Below are 22,969 nucleotides of genomic sequence, written 5' to 3' on the forward strand. Positions count from 1 at the left end.
AAGCATTATATGATCTGAATCAGGGATGCTCAACCTGCGGCCCTCCAGCTGTTGAAAAAGTACAACTCCCAGTACATACTACAGCTACTAGAGCATGCTGGGAGTTGTAGTTTTTTAACAGCTGGAGGGCTGCAGGTTGAGCATCCCTGATCTAAATCCTTACCTTTTAGGCCGTGGAACACGGCCGTGAGCGGTCCGTGGTATCTCGGCCTGGCATCCTCCTGAGCAGGAGCGCACGCTGCACTACAGTAATACACTGGTATAGATCATACAAGTGTATTACTGTAGTGCAGCGGCGGCATGAAGCGCACGGTGTCATAGCAACCAATGATGCCGTGCGCTCCTAATCTCAGCAGGATGCCAGGCCGGGATACCACGGACCGCTCTCGGCCGTGTGCATTCGGCCTTATGAACTTAGATTGTGTGGAAACAAGGTAATGGGAGCGCACTCGCAGAAAACCAGACTCGCTGTTCATGCTGTCTCCTCATAACGCGTGTGAGCTGGCTAGATGCCATGTGGTGGCGTCTGCTCTCTTACGGCGTTTCATTTGTCTGTACGTTCAACTAGTCATTTTACAGTAGACTACAAAGGTTAATTCTATGAATTGTAAGCACCATGTCCGTTTATTGTACTATATACCTATACCGCAGCTTGTCATATGAACCATGAGCTCTGCCATTGCACATGGTAAATGGTATTAGAACACAAATTGTGAGCCCAGCCGTGTTTCTTTGACATAGGTTAATGATTGTGCCAATAACCATCCAGGTTAACCCCTTCCCGATAGTCATTTTTCACCTTTCTGACAGAGCCTATTTTTGCAAATTTGACGTCTCTTTATGTGGTAATAACTTTGGAACGCTTCTACTTATCCAAGCCATTCTAAGATTTTCTTGTGACACCTGTACTTCATGTTAGTGGTAAATTTCGAGTCAATATATTTTACCTGCGCTATTTTCTAAATTTGTATTTCTCTGCTTTTAAGACAGATAGGATACCTCTTTAACATAGTTTCCCCATTCCCCATATGTCTATTTGATTTTTCTTTTTTTTGGGAAGCGGAATAAATCAAAGGCAGCAACTCTTCCATTGCTTTTGGGTTTTGTTATTGCATCGTACACTGTTCCGTTATTTTTATATATATATATATATATATATATATATATATATATATATATATATATATATATATATATATAGTTAGTGTGTTTTACCAGTTATACTTAAAGCATTTCTGGAAAAAATCTTGGGTTATATATGACTTTTTGATTGCTCAATATTACACTTTTTGTGAGGCAAGGTGACCCAAAAAAATTGCTTTTCTGGAATGTCCCCCCCCCCCCCCCCCATTAGTAAATGGCTTCATAAGGAGAGAGCTCCTGTTAGGGCTACTTTCACACTAGCGTTTTTGCAAAAACACCTCCATTACTGATGATACAACCATCTGCATCTGTTATGAACGGATCCGATTGTATTAGGGATCGACCGATATTGATTTTTTTAGGGCCGATAATTTGTGAACTTTCAGGCCGATAGCCGATAATTTATACCGATATTCTGGGAATTTTAATTTTTGAAGAAAAAAAAAATTCCCACAAATCTGCTGAAAATTAATGTTTATTGTTAATGTGTATTTTTTTTTTTTTTTGTAAATCTTTCTTTTTCATTTATATTTAATATTTTGGTGTTTTTATTTTTGTGACTTTTATTTTTTTTAACTAACTTTTAGCCCCCTTAGGGACTAGAACCCTTGTCCTATTTACCCTGATAGAGATCTATCAGGGTGAATAGGAGCTCACACTGTCCCTGCTGCTCTGTGCTTTGTGCACACAGCAGCATGGAGCTTATCATGGCAGCCAGGGCTTCAATAGCATCCTGGCTGCCATGGTAACCGATCGGAGCCCCAGCATTACACTGCAGGGGGCGCGCACTGGGGGAGGGGGGGCGCAGTGCGCCACCAATGCTTAATACTGGGGGGCTTGGGGGGTTGGCGCACTGCGCCACCAATGCTTAATACTGGGGGGGGCACTGCGCCACCAATGAAGCTTAATCTCTAATTTATTCATATACAGGAGGCGGGAGCTGCAGGCTCACATAGCCGGCTCCCGACCTCTATGAGCAGTAGCTGCGATCCGCGGCACCTGAGGAGTTAACTACCGCAGATCGCAGCTACAGCTCATAGAGGTCGGGAGCCGGCTATGTGAGCCTGCAGCTCCCGCCTCCTGTATATGAATAAATGAGAGATTAAGCTTCATTGGTGGCGCAGTGGCCATAGCTCCTCCCCTCCTCTTGTCCCCTGTCCTTTCATTGGCGGCAGCAGCACAGGGGGAGGAGACACTGCTCCTTCTCCCCTGTGCTGCTGCTGAGGGAACACGGAGAGCGCTGACAGCAGCGCGATCTGTGTTCCCCATACGCTATCGGAATATCGGCAAAATAAATACCGATAGCGTTCAAAATCCTGAATATCGGCCGATAATATTGGTAAATCCGATAATCGGTTGATCCCTAGATTGTATCATCTTTAACATAGCCAAGACGGATCCGTCATGAACTCCACTGAAAATCAATGGGGGACGGATCAGTTTTCTATTGTCAAAGACAATAGAAACTTGCATTGTGGGTCATGACTGATCCGTCTTGCTCCATATCTCAGGATGCATTTTGGAGCATTACATTCTGTTCAGTTACATTTTGTCCCCGTTGACAATGAATGGGGACCAAACGGAAGCGTATTTTTTTTCCGGTATTGAGCCACTATGACTGATCTCAATACCAGAAAACATTAACGCTAGTGTGAAAGTAGCCGAACTCCTTCCGAACTAAGCAATGTAAGTTAACAGGCTAATGGCATGGTTACATGTTGTGTTTGTCGCTGTGCTCTCCTGCACACACTGCCATCGGCTGTCACTTTGACAGTTCCATTCTGCATTCAGACAAGAAACTGAAATAATCCATTCCTTGTCACAGAAAAAACTGAACACAGCGCTCATATTGAACTAGGTGCTCCGGAATTTAGCGCAGCTTCTGCATTTGGTAGGGCTAAGAACCCCTCTGATGACAGGATTCCCTGTGCAGAGGGGGCTCAGAGGCATGCAATTTTCATCTTCTCTGCATGTCTACCATATACAGATCAATGGTATCAGTCATCAGTACATGGGGACAGCACGGAAGGTATAGATAATGGTGGAGATTTATCATAGCAACCAATCAGATTCCACCTTTCATTTTGCAGAGCTCCTTTGGTGGAATCTGACAATTTTCCTCTTCACCAGTTTGATATGGGGTACAGGATCCTTGCTAACCTGTGCTCCATATTTTAAGTTTATTTTTAATAACGGGGAAATGTAAAGAATAAGTACTATAGATAAAATGTGAAAACTAAAAATTGAAAACTAAAAAAGCACCCCCCCCTCCCAAAAAAAATAAAAAATCTCCATTCTACTTAGTAACTACACTTTTTTGAAATGTTATAGGGACAAAAGTGTTCATGGGGGGGGTCCCAGCGCTGAGACCCCTGCCGATCTCTAAAACGAAGACTCTGAATCGCTCAGCCAAGCTTATAGACGATGTACGTTACACAATGCACACATCTCACATTGATATGCACGGGAGAATTACAGGATAACATTTTTGGATAAGTATTTTTTATTGAATGAACGATGTTCTAGCCTAGCATAAAACGTATTGTATAGGTATATGCCTGTAGAGGGCAGGTCTCCTGCTTCTGACCTGAAAGTGGTCTGTTTCCCATAGCAACCAACTTTCCTCTCTTAGGGTCCATTCACACGTCTGCAATTCATTTCTTTGGGGCAGCACGAAGTGCTGTCCGGATACAGAATTGCGGGCCCGCACTTCCGGGTTTGCAATTCCGTTCCTGAAAAAAATAGAACAAGTCGTATTCTTGTCTGCAATTGCGGACAAGAATAGGCATATTCTATTAGTGCCGGCAATGTGCGGTCCACAAAATGTGGAACGCACATTGCCACAGTCAGTGTTTTGTGGATCCGCAAAACACACACAGATGTGTGAATGGACCCTTAAAATGTTCTTGAAAAAGAAAGCTGTGCTGTGATTGGCAGTTGTTCCAACCCCCACCCTCTGCTGTGTGCAGCAGTGCTGTGTTGTGACTGATGGGCATGCAGCGGTGTGCAGATCCCTTGGATTGTGTTGCCATGGAAACAAAGATGTGCAGTTGTAAAGACCACAGCGAAGTACAGGCCGTAGCTCCTCCAGCATGGTGTGCTTTAGCTTCATTCACGTCTTCAGTGTAATGGTTTAAGCAGTTCTGTACGTCTGGATTCACACACACACTGTTTCTGGAAGATCTGTTCCTAAAAATGCCTTCTGTTCTTTAATGTGTCACTGGCAAATATCCAGCATGTTGTGCAGACAAGACCTCGTGTTTGTCCCATGGCATCTACCAGATGACAGTCCTAACACCATGTGTACACTCCTGATACTTGGTGAACGCACACCCTTCCCCGAAGTGCGCTGTGCTGTCATGTGTGATAAGAAATAATCGGCATTGTAGTAGCTGCACGATGTGAGTGTGAGCGAATGATGCTAAAGCACTGTGTGACCATAAGAAGGTCCAGTGCTGTGAGGACTGTTATGGCCTGAAATGCGTAAGCCGTGATAGTGTCTAGTTTCTAAGACGGTGGTTAATGCTTTTATGTGCCCTAGAATGCTGGATCCTTTTGTACGGTGTCCCCACTCATCAGTGGACTGGACTTTTGGGTATGACCAGCCTGAGCATTGACAATCTCTGGAACATTTAGCGACCCTGCTTCCCGTTTGTTAATGGTGGTAATCGTGAGGTCCAACATTTTCCCCTGATACAAAAGGTTGGTTGTAGGGGCATATGTTTAGATGCCACCATTTCATGCTATATCATACTGGGGTCACTTTTGGTGTTGAAAGGTGGCACTGCTGAAATAGTGCCTTGTGTATATTGTGTTCCCAACATGCTGTCTGAGACTGCTTCAGGACAGGTCATCTACTTCATGGTCAAGGATGATGTCCAGGCAAGAGAGGGCTGGCAGACCACCACAGTATTATGGCAAAGATAGTATTATCCTAATTATGCTTTTTATTTTTTGAGTGAGCTTCTATTTGAAGGGGTATAAATTGATGGCAGATTGCTAGAGGTCAGACCCCCGCTGATGACTTTATGGTCGATAGGGGTCTGATCTCTAGGACCCACCCTGAGAAGGTTGCAGACCTGGTGTAGCGCTTCATTCCATTCTAGGTTCTCTCTGCATAGCGGTACTCATGGCTACCCGGATGTGCAGAAAACCGCCATGGCCACATTAACCTGCCCTCAGACAAAGGTGCTGCCGAAACGCACATTGGGGTATCGGCTATCCTGAGATATTTACACATTATGGCTATGTTGGATATGTACCCATTTATGGAAATTCTTTTGCCTGCATTTTCTGGTTGTTTTTTCCCCCCCCTCCTTTTTGCATCTCCAGTTATTTGCTTTTGATAATAGCACGATACTAAGTTGATATATTTGAGACCCAGATATACGGTCTTATGCTCTTACAGTTCTTTGAGATCTATACATATCTTTACATCTGTCCAGTATTGTTAGGCTACTTTCACATCTGCGCTTTCCCTTTCCTCTATTGAGATCAGTCAGAGGATCTCAAAAACAGAGGAAAAGGCTTCAGTTTTGTCCCCATTCATTGTCAATGGTGACAAAACTGAAGGGAACGGAGTGCACCAGAATGCGTTCCGTTTCATTGCGTTTCCATGGTACACGCAGCGTTTTTGTGTGTCGTTTGATACTGATCAAGGGCGGATCCAGCATGAAACACAATGCAAGTTAATGATGCCGAATCTGTTTTCTTTTGTGTCTGAGAAAAAGGATCCGGCACCATTGACTTACAAGGGTTTTAGTGCCGGATCCATTGCGGTCATTTTAGAGATAATACAACCGGATCCGTTCATAACGTTCATCACGACGGAAGCATTTTTGCTGATCCGTGACGGATCCAGCAAAAATGCATTGACAATTTGTTACCTGTACTATTACTGCTATTTACCATATTACTCACCCATATGATGTATGCAATTTATCTGCCGAATTACTTCTCGGATTCGTCTCCTATTTCTGTTAGTCGAGATTTTAATTTTTTTTTTTTTCATGGCTTTTATTAATTATTATCAATAAAGTATTGTGTGTTTTTTGGCTATAGCAACTCTTTTGTTTGATGTTTTATTTAACCTGTAGGTGGGCTGCAGTGCACAGCGGGTGATGGGGTTAAACAAAACTGAGAAACGGTGTGAAGGGGGGGTACAGCGCTAAACTATCCCTGTGGCTCTTCATTCTCAGGATTAATGGGAAAACCTCAAAAAGGGTTGGTCCTGTCCTTTATTACAGCATGCATAATAAACTCCACATATGTGAACAGCGATCTGTATGTTGAAGTCAGCGGTTTGAGGGCAGAGTGCTTTTAATAGCACAATGCAATTCCCCAGACTAGGCTGTCATGGTGACAGCTTGATCCTACCAATGTGACAAAGAAAGGGAGAAGAAGTGTGCCTTTTTACGGAGCGCCACCTTTCTAGTTTCAAAAATGAGCATCTGTCTCTTTTCTGCAAAAGGAAAATCATAAAATAAAAAACCTCCCTTTCTAGTCTGGGCAAAGTCTTATTCATAATGTACACATCAAGTAGAATGGCGGTATCCTAAACCCACAAATCTTTTTAGTTTTTTATTTATTGGTGGACGGCACTGCTCATGGCCAGTAGATTGTTGAGCCTGCCGAGAAGCTCCTGATTATTTATTGTCACCTCAGTAAAATAGAATAGAAGCGTTCAAAATTATATTTCAGAGGTGGTTGGAAAATCCCCACACTCTGTCATCCCATTGCGCCAATTTTTGAGCATAAAAAAAGTCACTAACCCAAGGTTTGTAACAGTTTTTTTTTAACACCATTGCACACGAATTTTGGTGTAAGTGGTGTACCTCACCATGTTCTGAAAAGGGGATGTGGAGTATGTTGGAAGCCATTGGTGCCAGTTTTCTGGCAGAAATGATGACTGAAATCTGGGCCATCTACAAATGCTGGGGCATGTGCTTAATGTATTATGTAAATTAAGCGCATCCTCCGGTGACCCAGGGGGATATCCTGACTGAAATCTAACAAAGCCTGAAATCTAAGATGCAGTTGGTGGATTATTCTTTGTTTTATGCTAGTTTCACACTAGTGTTAAAACATCTGGCAGGCTGTTTCAGCAGAGGAACAGCCTGCTGGAGTTCACTGTAAGGCTACTTTCACACTTGCGGCAGAGGATTCCGGCAGGCAGTTCCGTCCCCAGAACTGCTTGACGGATCCGGCAATCTGGACGCAAAAGGATGCATTTGCCAGACTGATCCAGATGCGAATCTGTCTGACAAATGCATTGCAATACCGGATCCGTCTTTCCGGTTGTCATCTGGAAAAACAGATCCGGTATTAATGCATTTCATATGGAAAATAATACCGGATCCGGCATTCCAGCAAGTGTTCAGGATTTTTGGGCTGAGCGAAAACTGGAGCATGCTGCGGTATTTTCTCCGGCCAAAAAAACGTAAGAGGGACTGAACTCGTGCATACTGAACGGAATGCTCTCCATTCAGAATGCATTAGGATAAAACTAATCAGTTTCTTTCCGGTATTGAGCTCCTGTGACAGAACTCAATACCGGAAAAGAAAAACGCTAGTGTGAAAGTACCCTAACTCTGAATTCGGCCGGACAAAAACTGGTAAACCGGTGCAAGCAAGGGTTTATTTATTTATTTATTTATTTATTTATTTATTTTTGTGCACCCAAATCCCTGCCTGGTTCCATTGTAAGTCAGTAGGCTCCGCTGGGACCATATACTCCGGCAGGCTGTTCCCCTGGGCGGACTGGGAACTTAAACTGGCCCTGGAAAAAAAAACTAAGTGTCCCCATGTTGTAGGTGGGTCCAAACTAACAGAAGGTTGGGCAACACAAGTAGGCAGGGCCAACAGAAATGGGCGGGTGCAGAACAAAATACCGCCCCAACTGAGCCATATAGCAGAGTGCAGCACAAACTACTGCCTCTACAAAACCAAATACCACCGTTCAGCACAAAACGCTGTATAAGTGCCTGATCCTCCTACATTAATTAATTCTGAGAGCATCAGATCTTTATGTACCTGGCTGGCAGCCATGAGGAGGCCTTAGGTGGCCCCCTGAGCATCAGCCCACCAGGAAATTTCCGTGTAGGGTCTACAGCCTGTCTGCCCCTGGATGTTCTTCTGCCGGATGGTTGTAACACTAGTGGGAAATAGGGTTGGGCGATCCTCTCTTGACTTCAGTTATTTAAAAAAATCATCGTAGGCTATGCTATTTTCTCCCAAAAATAAAAATTGGGCTAAAGTGAGGTTGTATTCCATCAGATAGAAACATAGAATGTGTCGGCAGATAAGAACCATTTGGCCCATCTAGTGTGCCCAATATACTAAATCCTGATATTACTTTTAAACCTTTGCCCCTCTAATTTAAAACTATGTCCTCTTGTAGCAGTTTTTCTTCTTTTAAATATTCTCTCATCTTTTACCTTGTTGATTCCCTTTATGTATTTAAAAGTTTCTATCATATTCTCTCTCTCTCTCTCTCTCTCTCTCTCTCTCTCTCTCTCTCTCTCTCTCTCTCTGTCTCTCTCGTCTTTCTCTCTCTGTCTCTGTCGTCTGTCTCTCTGTCTCTCTGTCTCTCTGTCTCTCTGTCTCTCTGTCTCTCTGTCTCTCTCGTCTCTCTCGTCTCTCTCGTCTCTCTCGTCTCTCTCGTCTCTCTCGTCTCTCTCGTCTCTCTCGTCTCTCTCGTCTCTCTCGTCTCTCTCGTCTCTCTCGTCTCTCTAGTCTTTCTCGTCTTTCTTCCAAGCTATACATGTTAAGGTCCTTTAATCTTTCCTGTTAAGTTTTATCCTGCAATCCATGTACTAGTTTAGTAGCTCTTCTCTGAACTCTCTCCAAAGTATCAATATCCTTCTGGAGATATGGTCTCCAGTACTGAGCACAATACTCCAAATGAGGTCTCACTAGTGCTCTGTAGAGCGGCATGAGCACCTCCCTCTTTCTACTGGTAATGCCTCTCCCTATACACCTAAGCATTCTGCTAGCATTTCCTGCTGCTCTGTGACATTGTCTGCCTACCTTTAAGTCTTCTGAAATAATGACCCCTAAATCCCTTTCCTCAGATACTGAGGTTAGGACTGTATGACTGATTTTATATTCTGCTCTTGGGTTTTTACGCCCCAGGTTCATTATCTTGCACTTATCAACATTAAATTTTAGTTGCCAGATTATTGACCATTCCTCTAGTTTTCCGAAGTCCTTTTCCATTTGGGTATCCCTCCAGGAACATCAACCCTGTTACAAATCTTTGTATCATCGGCCATATATGATATTGTTACCAGAAGCATTTCTCTGCATTTTCTACGGCGTGTGATAAATGCTTTGTTTTCCCGGCTGTAGTTATGACGGATGCTGTTCCTATAATTACTGTGGTTTTTACATAATATTGCCAAGTATAAGTAACATTTTAACTTGGTTACACAGGATGTTAGGAATGTGAAGGTAGTTTTATATACTTTTTGAAATGAACTTTATTTTCATCATTACAACCTTTTTGTGCTTTAAACATCATTTGTAGACGACCATATTACAGATCCATCTTTCATGCCATAACTGTCTGACTGATGATGATTTGACCACTGGGGCCCCTAGCACTCAGGAGAATGAGGACCTGGTCTCCTTAAAGCTGGAACAAAGGGGATGTAGTAGTTGGCAGTCTGCAAAAGAGTCTGCACCTCTAGGACCTGGCCTGTTTTGGCCTTCAGTACACTTTCTTTCTTTTTCTTTTCATTCTTACTAGAGATGAGCAAATCCGTTCATACAAATCAATTCATCCATCGAACAGTGTTATTGCGCATAGGCATTTATATTGAAGGCTGTCCATGCCTTTCCACAAATTGTGGAACGCTCACGGACTCCATCCGTGTTTTGCGTATCTGCGATTTGCGGACCGCACAACACACCACGGCATATGCAAGAGGCCATATTCTGCTTTTTTCACGCAACGCAGTCCCCATAGACCTGAATGGGGCTGTGTGAAAATCGCATCCGCAAGCATGGTTGCTAAGGAGACGAGGGATGTATGACCCGGGACCCATTTACTTTATTATTTTCCATTATAACATGGGTATAATGGAAAATAATAGCATTCTTTAATACAGAATGCTAAGTATAATGTCAATTGAGGGTTAAAAAAAAAAAAATAATAAATAAAAAAACTCGCCCCATCTACTTGATCGCGCATCCGGGATCCTCTTCTATGTTCTTCTTGAAGGACCTGCAAAAGGACCTTCGCTGATGTGGTGAGCTCGGTGACGTCGGCGCAGGTCCTGCTGAAGAACAAAGAGGATCCCGGCTGGATGAGGTAAGTAATGGTTTTATTATTTTTTTAACCCTCGATTGACATTTGACTTTGCATTCTGTATTAAAGAATGCTATTATTTTCCATTATAACCATGTTATAATTAGTGATGAGCAGCATAGGCGATATTTCGCGAATTTTTTGCCAAATATTTGCCATAAATTCGAGAATTTGTGATCTCCAGTCATTGTTTACTTGATTGCGAAAATCGGCAATGTAATATATTCGCGAGAAATTCGCAATTAGAATATTCAACACTATTCGCAAATACGAATATATAGCACTATATTCTAAATATTCTCGAAGTGGCGATATTCGCGATTCGAATATTTGCGCTCAACACTAGTTATAATGGAAAATAATAAAATCTACAGAACACCAAACCCACAAAAGGCATTGCACTCGCGCGGAGAAAACTGAACAACGGAACGCAATCACAGTCAAAACTCACTGATTTCGTGCCTACTCGCATCATTTTCCCTGAACGCACCTGCATCGCATCTGGCCCTCACCCGCAGGGCCTGTGTGAAAGAGGCCTAAGGCGTGTGGCTTTCTCAGTGTTCTGCGGTCTGTTTTTCACAGATCCATTGTTCAGTTTTTGTTTCCGTTGTGTTTCCATTTCTGTTACGTTTTTCCGTATGGCATATACAGTAATTGCATATAAAAAATTGGGCTGGGCATAAAATTTTCAATAGATGGTTCCGCAAAAACGGAACGGATATAGAAGACATACGAATGCATTTCCGTATGTTTTCCGTTTTTTTTGCGGACTCGTTGACTTAAATGGAGCCACGGAATGTGATTTGTGGGCAATAATAGGACATGTTCTATCTTTCAACGGAAATACGGAAACAGAATGCATACGGAGTACATTCCATATTTTTTTTCGGAACCATTGAAATGAATGGTTCAGTATACGGAACGCAAAAACGGGAAAAAAAACTTTTGTGTGAAAGAGGCCTTTTATAAGGGGATGGGGTGTTTAGTGGAAATCACTGTTAGGAGATGGGGTACTGTGGAGGTCACTAATGAAGGGGCGGCCGCTGTGGAGGTCACTTAAAGGGGGTTGGATGCTGTGGAGGTCACCGATAAGGGGGTTGGATGCTGTGGAGGTCACTGTTAAAGGGGCGGGCACTGTGAAGGTCTCTGTTAAGGGGACTGAACTGTGGCGGTCACAGTTAAGGGGACTGAACTGTGGCGGTCACAGTTAAGGGGACTGAACTGTGGCGGTCACAGTTAAGGGGACTGAACTGTGGCGGTCACAGTTAAGGGGACTGAACTGTGGCGGTCACAGTTAAGGGGACTGAACTGTGGCGGTCACAGTTAAGGGGACTGAACTGTGGCGGTCACAGTTAAGGGGACTGAACTGTGGCGGTCACAGTTAAGGGGACTGAACTGTGGCGGTCACAGTTAAGGGGACTGAACTGTGGCGGTCACAGTTAAGGGGACTGAACTGTGGCGGTCACAGTTAAGGGGACTGAACTGTGGCGGTCACAGTTAAGGGGACTGAACTGTGGCGGTCACAGTTAAGGGGACTGAACTGTGGCGGTCACAGTTAAGGGGACTGAACTGTGGCGGTCACAGTTAAGGGGACTGAACTGTGGCGGTCACAGTTAAGGGGACTGAACTGTGGCGGTCACAGTTAAGGGGACTGAACTGTGGCGGTCACAGTTAAGGGGACTGAACTGTGGCGGTCACAGTTAAGGGGACTGAACTGTGGCGGTCACAGTTAAGGGGACTGAACTGTGGCGGTCACAGTTAAGGGGACTGAACTGTGGCGGTCACAGTTAAGGGGACTGAACTGTGGCGGTCACAGTTAAGGGGACTGAACTGTGGCGGTCACAGTTAAGGGGACTGAACTGTGGCGGTCACAGTTAAGGGGACTGAACTGTGGCGGTCACAGTTAAGGGGACTGAACTGTGGCGGTCACAGTTAAGGGGACTGAACTGTGGCGGTCACAGTTAAGGGGACTGAACTGTGGCGGTCACAGTTAAGGGGACTGAACTGTGGCGGTCACAGTTAAGGGGACTGAACTGTGGCGGTCACAGTTAAGGGGACTGAACTGTGGCGGTCACAGTTAAGGGGACTGAACTGTGGCGGTCACAGTTAAGGGGACTGAACTGTGGCGGTCACAGTTAAGGGGACTGAACTGTGGCGGTCACAGTTAAGGGGACTGAACTGTGGCGGTCACAGTTAAGGGGACTGAACTGTGGCGGTCACAGTTAAGGGGACTGAACTGTGGCGGTCACAGTTAAGGGGACTGAACTGTGGCGGTCACAGTTAAGGGGACTGAACTGTGGCGGTCACAGTTAAGGGGACTGAACTGTGGCGGTCACAGTTAAGGGGACTGAACTGTGGCGGTCACAGTTAAGGGGACTGAACTGTGGCGGTCACAGTTAAGGGGACTGAACTGTGGCGGTCACAGTTAAGGGGACTGAACTGTGGCGGTCACAGTTAAGGGGACTGAACTGTGGCGGTCACAGTTAAGGGGACTGAACTGTGGCGGTCACAGTTAAGGGGACTGAACTGTGGCGGTCACAGTTAAGGGGACTGAACTGTGGCGGTCACAGTTAAGGGGACTGAACTGTGGCGGTCACAGTTAAGGGGACTGAACTGTGGCGGTCACAGTTAAGGGGACTGAACTGTGGCGGTCACAGTTAAGGGGACTGAACTGTGGCGGTCACAGTTAAGGGGACTGAACTGTGGCGGTCACAGTTAAGGGGACTGAACTGTGGCGGTCACAGTTAAGGGGACTGAACTGTGGCGGTCACAGTTAAGGGGACTGAACTGTGGCGGTCACAGTTAAGGGGACTGAACTGTGGCGGTCACAGTTAAGGGGACTGAACTGTGGCGGTCACAGTTAAGGGGACTGAACTGTGGCGGTCACAGTTAAGGGGACTGAACTGTGGCGGTCACAGTTAAGGGGACTGAACTGTGGCGGTCACAGTTAAGGGGACTGAACTGTGGCGGTCACAGTTAAGGGGACTGAACTGTGGCGGTCACAGTTAAGGGGACTGAACTGTGGCGGTCACAGTTAAGGGGACTGAACTGTGGCGGTCACAGTTAAGGGGACTGAACTGTGGCGGTCACAGTTAAGGGGACTGAACTGTGGCGGTCACAGTTAAGGGGACTGAACTGTGGCGGTCACAGTTAAGGGGACTGAACTGTGGCGGTCACAGTTAAGGGGACTGAACTGTGGCGGTCACAGTTAAGGGGACTGAACTGTGGCGGTCACAGTTAAGGGGACTGAACTGTGGCGGTCACAGTTAAGGGGACTGAACTGTGGCGGTCACAGTTAAGGGGACTGAACTGTGGCGGTCACAGTTAAGGGGACTGAACTGTGGCGGTCACAGTTAAGGGGACTGAACTGTGGCGGTCACAGTTAAGGGGACTGAACTGTGGCGGTCACAGTTAAGGGGACTGAACTGTGGCGGTCACAGTTAAGGGGACTGAACTGTGGCGGTCACAGTTAAGGGGACTGAACTGTGGCGGTCACAGTTAAGGGGACTGAACTGTGGCGGTCACAGTTAAGGGGACTGAACTGTGGCGGTCACAGTTAAGGGGACTGAACTGTGGCGGTCACAGTTAAGGGGACTGAACTGTGGCGGTCACAGTTAAGGGGACTGAACTGTGGCGGTCACAGTTAAGGGGACTGAACTGTGGCGGTCACAGTTAAGGGGACTGAACTGTGGCGGTCACAGTTAAGGGGACTGAACTGTGGCGGTCACAGTTAAGGGGACTGAACTGTGGCGGTCACAGTTAAGGGGACTGAACTGTGGCGGTCACAGTTAAGGGGACTGAACTGTGGCGGTCACAGTTAAGGGGACTGAACTGTGGCGGTCACAGTTAAGGGGACTGAACTGTGGCGGTCACAGTTAAGGGGACTGAACTGTGGCGGTCACAGTTAAGGGGACTGAACTGTGGCGGTCACAGTTAAGGGGACTGAACTGTGGCGGTCACAGTTAAGGGGACTGAACTGTGGCGGTCACAGTTAAGGGGACTGAACTGTGGCGGTCACAGTTAAGGGGACTGAACTGTGGCGGTCACAGTTAAGGGGACTGAACTGTGGCGGTCACAGTTAAGGGGACTGAACTGTGGCGGTCACAGTTAAGGGGACTGAACTGTGGCGGTCACAGTTAAGGGGACGGAACTGTGGCGGTCACAGTTAAGGGGACGGAACTGTGGCGGTCACAGTTAAGGGGACGGAACTGTGGCGGTCACAGTTAAGGGGACGGCGGTCCGCTATGGAGGTCAGTGTTATAGTGGATACTGTCTATCTTTTCATGAGATACACAAACATTAAATGAAATATACCCGTGCGAAGCCGGGTCCTTCTGCTATATCAAGGGGAGAAAAACAGAACTGGATCGCACATCCACAATGCTATGCTTAGATCTAATTAAATATTAAAGTGTACTGCATGTTGTACAAGAGGCATTAGTGTACATTTTGATCAAAAGGTATAGGCCCACTCAGGACTGATAGGAGTCCCTGGTGCTGTACATTTCAAAGGAAGGTTTCAAATAATCTGGTAACTGCTGAATAAGTGAGTTATGGTGTGAAAATGTGTAAGCTGCACAAAATAAATACTGCAACATGTGGCGCAGTAAGAAAATGACAGGCCTGGGACTCCACCGCTATAGGACTTCCAAAAATAGCAGGGCACTCTCGGCTATTTTCGGTGCTCCCATAGCAATGAATGGAGAGCATGTCACATGTGTGCGGTGTGCTCTCCTTCACATTCGGGGGCCCGTTCTCTAGATAGGAGTGGGTCTCTCCTCCAGGTCCCACACCTAGCGATATGCCTTCCATGTCCCAGATAAACCAACCCCTTTAAAGAGTTATATATATATATATATATATATATATATATATATATATATATATATATATAATTTTTTTTTTTTGTTTTTTTTGCTAGTTTAATAGAGCTAGGCATGTATACCTGAGTTAGTCGCGTTTCAATCATTATCAAAAGATCTCTAATTACCTTATTATAACGGCTTTCTTAATATCCCCTGTCCCTTTCCATTGCTAGGGCTTTTCTCTCTTCCCTTTAGTGTAAACAGAAGACAGAGGGGTGGTCCTTTACACTACATACCTGCTTCAGAGTGAGGAGGCGTGTCTCTCAGTAATCCAATCTGATTGGCTGGCAGGAAGCTGCTGTCTAAAGCATGTTTGTATGTGAAGTGAGGGAGGGCAGTTTTGGCCTTGGAGAACTGGCAGAAGAGCCATCTTGAGAAGATCTTCATATTGTAGGGGTTAAAACAGCTGTGACTAAGGCTACTTTCAGATCTGCGTTTTTTCTTTCCAGTATTTTCTTTCCATGAGGAGGTAAGTTCTAGACTTGACAGCGGCGAATCAATGGATGTCGTATATCTGGACTTCTCCAAAGCATTTGACACTGTACCACATAAAAGGTTAGTATATAAAATGAGAATGCTCAGACTGGGAGAAAACGTCTATGTGGGTAAGTAACTGGCTCAGTGATAGAAAACAGAGGGTGGTTATTAACGGTACACACTCGGATTGGGTCACTGTCACTAGTGGGGTACCTCAGGGGTCAGTATTGGGCCCTATTCTCTTCAATATATTTATGAATGATCTTGTAGAAGGCTTGCACAGTAAAATATCAATTTTCACAGATGACACTAAACTGTGTAAAGTCATTAACACGGAAGAGGACAGTACACTACTACAGAGGGATCTGGATAGATTGGAGGCTTGGGCTGATAAGTGGCAGATGAGGTTTAACACTGACAAATGTAAGGCTATGCACATGGAAAGGAATAATGCAAATCACCCGTACATCTACGAATTTTAATAAACAGCAAACTAAGCTGCAAAAACCAGTGTCGGGCAGCTGCTGCCAAGGCCAATAAGATAATGGGTTGCATCAAAAGGGGCATAGATGCCCGTGATAAGAACATAGTCCTACCGCTTTACAAATCGCTAGTCAGACTACACATGGAGTACTGTGTACAGTTCTGGACTCCAGTGAACAAAGCAGACATAGCAGAGCTGGAGAAGGTCCAGAGGAGGGCAACTAAAGTAATAACTGGAATGGGGCAACTACAGTACCCTGAAAGATTATCAAAATTAGGGTTATTCACTTTAGAAAAAAGACGACTGAGGGGAGATCTAATTAATATGTATAAATATATCAGGGGTCAGTACAGAGATCTGTCCCATCATCTATTTATCCCCAGGACTGTGACTGTGACGAGGGGACAAGAAGGTTTGTACATAAACATAGAAAAGGATTCTTTACGGTAAGAGCAGTGAGACTGTGGAACTCTCTGCCTGAGGAGGTGGTGATGGTGAGTACAATAAAGGAATTCAAGAGGGACCTGGATGTATTTCTGGAGTGTAATAATATTACAGGCTATAGCTACTAGAGAGAGATCGTTGATCTAGGGAGTTATTCTGATTGCCTGATTGGAGTCGGGAAGGAATTTTTTATTCCCCTAAAGTGGGGGAAATTGGCTTCTACTTCAGTTTTTTTTTTTGCCTTCCTCTTGATCAACTTGCAGGATAACAGGCCGAACTGGATGGACAAATGTCTTTTTTCTGGCCTTATGTACTATGTTACTATGTTATTGAGATCTGGCAGGGGATCTCAGTACCAGAGGAAAACGCTTCCGTTTTGTCCCCGTTCATTGTCAATGAGGACAAGCAGCTGCAAGTGGTGTTTTTATGTCCAGCATGGGGTGCTGAGCCAGACGGATCCAACATGACACATAATGTAAGTCAATGGTGCCGGATCCGTTTTCTCGGACACATAAGAAAACTGATCCGTCCCCCATTGACTTACAGTGGTGGTAATGCCGGATCCGTCATGGCTATGTTAAACATAATACAACTGGATCCGTTCATAATGGATTCAGCAGGTTGTATTATCTAGACCAAGGGTGCACAACCTTTTCTGTTTCCACATTGTCAGCCTGAATCAATTCCAAGGGTCGAAAATAAAACTTAAAGGGGTTGTCCGGGTTCAGAGCTGAACCTGGACATACCCTTAGGCTACTTTCACACTAGCGTCCGGGGCTCCGCTTGTGAGTTCCGTTCAAAGGCTCTCACAAGCGGCCCCGAACGCTTCCGTCCAGCCCTAATGCATTCTAAGTGGATGCGGATCCGCTCAGAATGCATCAGTCTGGCAGCGTTTGGCCTCCGCTCCGCTCAGCAGGCGGACACCTAAACGCTGGCTGTGCGGAGGCAAACGGATCCGTCCAGACTTACAATGTAAGTCAATGGGGACGGATCCGTTTGAATATGACACACTATGGCTCAATTTTTAAACTGATCCGTCCCCCATTGACTTTCAATGTAAAGTCTGGACGGATCCGTCTGAGGCTACTTTGACACTTTTTTTTTTTTTTTACAATATAATGCAGACTGATCCGTTCTAAACGGATCCACCGTCTGCATTATATGAGTGGCTCCGTCTCAGACAGATCCGCTCTGAACACAAGTGTGAAAGTAGCCTTATTTTCACCCAGGCAGCCCCCCTGAGGCTAGCATCGGAGCATCGCAAGGGCTCTTTTATTTATCATAACACACTGCCGGGCGGAAGCTTCCGCCCGGCATTGTGTTCGGTGACGTCACCGGCTCTGATGGGCGGGCTTTAGCGCTGCCCTAGCCGTTTTACTGGCTAGGACAGCGTTAAGTCCCGCCCATCAGTGACTGTGATGTCACCGGTCTTCATAGCAGCCCCATAGAGAGCCCGGCACATCCCGGGTCTCCAAAAAATGCCTTTGCCCTGTGTGAGGAGAGGAGGGCTGCTCCGATGCTCAAGTCAGGGGGGCTGCCTATATAAAAATGGAGGTATGTCCGGGTTCAGCTCTGAACCCGGACAACCCCTTTTTTTAAAGGGCTATTACCAACTAAAATACTATATATATGACATATTGAACATACAGTATATACCATAAGTGTCTGGTTACACTTCTACATACATGAAAAATGCATGTAAACAGCCACAAGACACAGACACAGATGTCTGTTACCAGATGGTTGGGAGCTGGACATAATGGTATTGAGGGCCGCTGGTTGTGCACCCCTGATCTAGATGGACGCGTGTTTGCTGATCCATGATGGATCCAGCAAAAACGCAGATGTGAAAGTAGCCTAAGGGAAAAGCTAAAAAAAAAGATTGCTTTATGCATAATTTTGCACCAGCAGTAACATTTGCTAATAATTGTATATATTTTTTTTTTAAATGAAAACATGACGTTTAGGCCTCTTTCACACGAGCGTGACAGATTGGGGCCGGATGCGTTCAGGGTGTGTTCAGGGCAAACTCGCACTATTTTGCAAGTAAGTTCAGTCAGTTTTGTCTGCAATTGCATTCAGTTTTTTCCGCGTGTGTGCAATGCGTGATAAAAAACTGAAGGTTTACAAACAACATCTCTTAGCAACCATCAGTGAAAAACGCATCGCACCCGCACTTGCTTGAGGATGCAATGTGTTTTTTACTGAAGCTCCATTCACTTCACTGGGGCCAGGGCTGTGTAAAAAACTTAGAATATAGAACATACTGCGTTTTCACGCAACGCAGAACTGATGCGTGAAAAAAACGATCATGTACACAGACCTATTGAAATGAATGGGTCAGGATTCAGTGCGGGTGCACTGCACCCTGGCTCCCTCTTGACAATCTTGTGGTCCCCAGCTTGTTTTCTTCTGTCCGGGTATAGACATGGTTTCCTGCCCCACTGCAGCCAATGACTGGCTTCAGCAGTGACACGTCCCCAACGACTAATTCCTTTCAAGTACCAAACTGGGCTCCTTCCTTAATGGGTTAAATGTTTAAGATTTTATTTGTCTTGAAGTTGTTTTTGGTACAAGGTCTTGATTTTTTGACATGGAGCATCTGACCGGGAGACAAACATCCTGTCTAAACATGGCCTAAGTACAGGGGGAATCCAGCTTCTAGTATCTATGATTGTGGCCTTTTTACCTAAGCCTATCTGTAACTAATGGGATAAATCCAGGTATATTTTAGGTTCCCTGCTTGGAGTCGGTAAGCAAAAGTTCTCCCAACACCTATTTTATCACACTCCGACTACAGCGCCTTCATAAATGGTCAGTTAATAAATCTGCTGTAGTAAAATAATAACGCTGGGATTTTTCTCACCATCATGTAAGTAAAAACATTTATTGGCACACAATTTCTGAACAAGTAACTTTTCTGAATTGCTGTCTGTACATATGCAATAAACTCTGCATTATGCACTCAATTTTAAGAAGTCTATGAACTTGTCCCTCATATCCAATCTAATTATTTTGAGAGCAGAGAACAACCTCTCTAGACTAACGGGTGGGTGGCTAAGCAGTCGCCACGAGGTCAACATCTCTGCCAATTCCAGGATACAAAGGAATAGATTGTTGGTTTTGATGGACAAACAAACTGCTCTTATTCTTTTAGTGCAAGTGAAAAATAAACTAACTATACATAATTAATGTAGTAATAACAGATAATAGTAGTTTTTTTTTAGCTGGGGTTGTTGCATTTTTATCTTCAACTCTGACTCCACAGCTGTTTTGTAAGTTGTTTTTTTTATTTTATATTTTTTTATTTTCTTTACATGAAATATGATTCAGTGTTTTATATTGTACTGTAGATTCACAATTCCACGTTGGGATATTCCTGCTTTAAAACTACCAAAACATACGTGCTATTTTCCGTGGATATTTTTGTAGTGCCCATATTTCAGGGACTGTTTCTTCTTCTTTTGTTATGACACAGGTCAGCTGGTGGACGAAAACGCTAATCTCAGTGAACCTTTGTTGCCTTCTGCCAGGGAGCAAACTTTCCTATCCAGACTGTTTGGCATTTTTTTTCTCAGGGTCACAATAATCAGTGCTTAGCTAGGCAAGGTGACTTAAAGGGAACCTGTCACCGGGATTTTGGGTATAGAACTGAGGACATGGGTTGCTATATGGCTGCTAGCACATCCGCAATATCTAGTGCCCATAGCTCTGTGTGCTTTTATTTTATATACATATGCAAATTAACCTGAGATGAGTCCTGTATGTGAGATGAGTCAGGGACAGGACTCATCTCGGGTTCATTTGCATATGTATCAAATCGTTGTTTTTTTAACACACTAAAAGCACACAGAGCTATGGGGACTGGGTATTGTGGATGTGCTAGTGGCCATCTAGCAGCCCATGTCCTCATCTCTATACACAAAATCCCGGTGACAGGTTCCCTTTAAAAAAGTACTCCAGCAAAAAACAAAATTAATAATAATTTTACTTGTGTAGTGCAGCATAGACCATTATAAAGAACAATATAGCTTTTCTTGTGTATGTGTTGTATATACCCATTTTAGTTGCCGTGCAGTTTATGGGTTGTATGCAGACTGAAACGGGAATCTGTCACCATGAGTTTGGAATATTGTCTGCAGTGACAGTACTACAAATAAGGACTCAATTTGTAATATATATATATATTTCAATTCTCTCAATTGCTATTTTTTATTTTCAATGCTCTCAATTGGTATTTCTTTATTTTATATGCGCTGAAATACTTTGTTCCAAACTGCATGTTTCAATGCAGTTTGTAGAAGTGGAATAGGGTGCAGTCTGGAAAAATTTGCATCTCCCCTCAGAGGGGTGTTGTATGGTGGATCTGTAAAATACGGTCAGTTTGCATACCACAAATTTAGCAGGACCCAGTCTTGTCTTTTTTTGGTGGACCCAGAAATGAATGTGTGGAAAAATGTGAGTCGGACACGGACCAAAAATACTGTCATGTGCCTGAAACCTTAGGTTGAGGGTTGTTCTGAAGATTGTTTTGGGGTGGGACTGAATTCTCCTACGAACTCATACATATTCTAGGCACATCCTGATAATGCAGCCTATATTTCCCATTTTGCTTCTGGGATTGCAGAAACAGAGGGGGTTGAGTTCCTATGTCACATATATGTCACATAGAAGTTCTGTCACATTGACTGGCACTGCAGAGTCCCAGGGTGATGCAGCTTCAGTCTGTCTCCCCTGCCACCTCCTTGTGATGGGTTTCTACCAGCTCTTACAAGGGGAACGCCGTGTAAAGCTGCTCTGTGAACACAGTATAGACCGTTAGTGTGAGTCAAAGGAGTTTAATAACTGCAGCTAATCATTGTATGGACATACCTTCTATATTACTGCTCCCTTACATAGAGGATGAAATATCTTTCTAGTTGAATCAAAATAAGTGAATGATCCCTTTTTTATCTTTTTAGTTCGCTCTACTGTGGGTGTTTATGGGATTGTGATGTGGACATTATTTTTTTCACATTATAGGTGCTGGATCTTATTTTTCTGTCATTGTTGAAATATGATTAAATAATTAGTTAAAAAAACAAAACCATTCATTACACAGCTAGAATATTGCTGGTGAGTTAGCATCATGGCCCAGATTTACTAATCCTAAAGATGGCATAAGCTTAGGCTGTCTAGACCTGCACCAGATGTATCACAGGGGCTCCGGCTGGATGATAAATCTGACACTTTTCTCCGACTCTACAACTATTGGTTGGCTTAGTTTGAGACAGAATTTTTACAGCAGAATTGTGGCATGATTTTGTCACAAAATTGTTCCTCTTAGTCCCTTCCCCCGTCCGTCCCCCTTCCCACACAAATTAGTAAATCGGGGCCTGTATGGTGAAAAAAAGAATAGTTGCAGCTTCTTGCCCGGGAAATGAGTTGGTTGTATGGCTCTAAGCAATGTGACAATAATAGGCACTGTGACATTACACACCCTAGCGTGTCACAGGTGGCTGCTCGGTGACTTGAATGTAAAATGTGACTCATCCTCTCTCCCCAGGCACATAATGATCCACCCGATTTGGTGTTGAAACGGATTACATAATAAGATGCCCAAAACATTGTCTACGAAAGTAATTCCCAGTGAGAACTCGGACAGTGACTGCAACATCATGGTTGAGAAACCTTCAGGACGAAAGGTATGAGGAGCAGCTTCATTAAGGCTTGGACAGACTGTGGCAAAGGCTCCAGCTGTTTTCATTTGTTTTTCCCTTAAATAGATTGTTTTTGCGAAATATATCCAATTTTTCCATGTCTCCAGCAGCTGGCTCTAGATGTTCCGGATGTCTTTCTGTGCTCACTGGAATGCACGGAAAACAGCTGGTGAATTTCATGCCGTTTCTGTGCTCTTCTACTTTAGGTCTTTATTGTTCTAATTTAGTTTTCCTGCTCCTTTCAACGCACAGGACATGTATTCCTGGTTGCTGTGTAATAAGTGTGTGTATAGTCAATGAAAGACATGGTTATTAGTCAAATTAAATATGTCCTGTTCTCCAGTTGAGTACAGTGTCTCTGAGCTCCTACTATGCAGATGTGTCCTCCATTACCTTTTCTGTTGGTTTGAAAAACCAAAGATAGGTGGCATGAGACCACCAGCTTTGAAATAAAAACAAAAAACGTTTGTATTGGGCGGTGTAAGTAATGCTTGTTTTTTCCAAAGCTGGTCATCATGGAATATGTGGAAATGTCAGGAAGGGTACA

The 22,969-nt window shown here is 44.4% G+C and overlaps 1 protein-coding gene across 4 annotated transcripts in view; it reads left to right on the forward strand.

The window, feature by feature from the left end:
* The window catches only part of ANKRD12 (ankyrin repeat domain 12), a 111,759-nt gene that overhangs the window by 26,984 nt on the left and 61,806 nt on the right, over positions 1–22,969 (forward strand). For all 4 annotated transcript variants that reach the window (XM_044295818.1, XM_044295820.1, XM_044295817.1 and 1 more), the window contains exon 2: positions 22,269–22,407. In XM_044295818.1, coding sequence (XP_044151753.1) covers positions 22,318–22,407 — 90 coding nt within the window. In that variant the 5' untranslated portion in view covers positions 22,269–22,317. The remainder of the gene's footprint in view (positions 1–22,268; positions 22,408–22,969) is intronic.

Source organism: Bufo gargarizans, chromosome 5 (genome assembly GCF_014858855.1).
Source record: "Bufo gargarizans isolate SCDJY-AF-19 chromosome 5, ASM1485885v1, whole genome shotgun sequence".
NCBI lineage: Eukaryota > Metazoa > Chordata > Amphibia > Anura > Bufonidae > Bufo > Bufo gargarizans.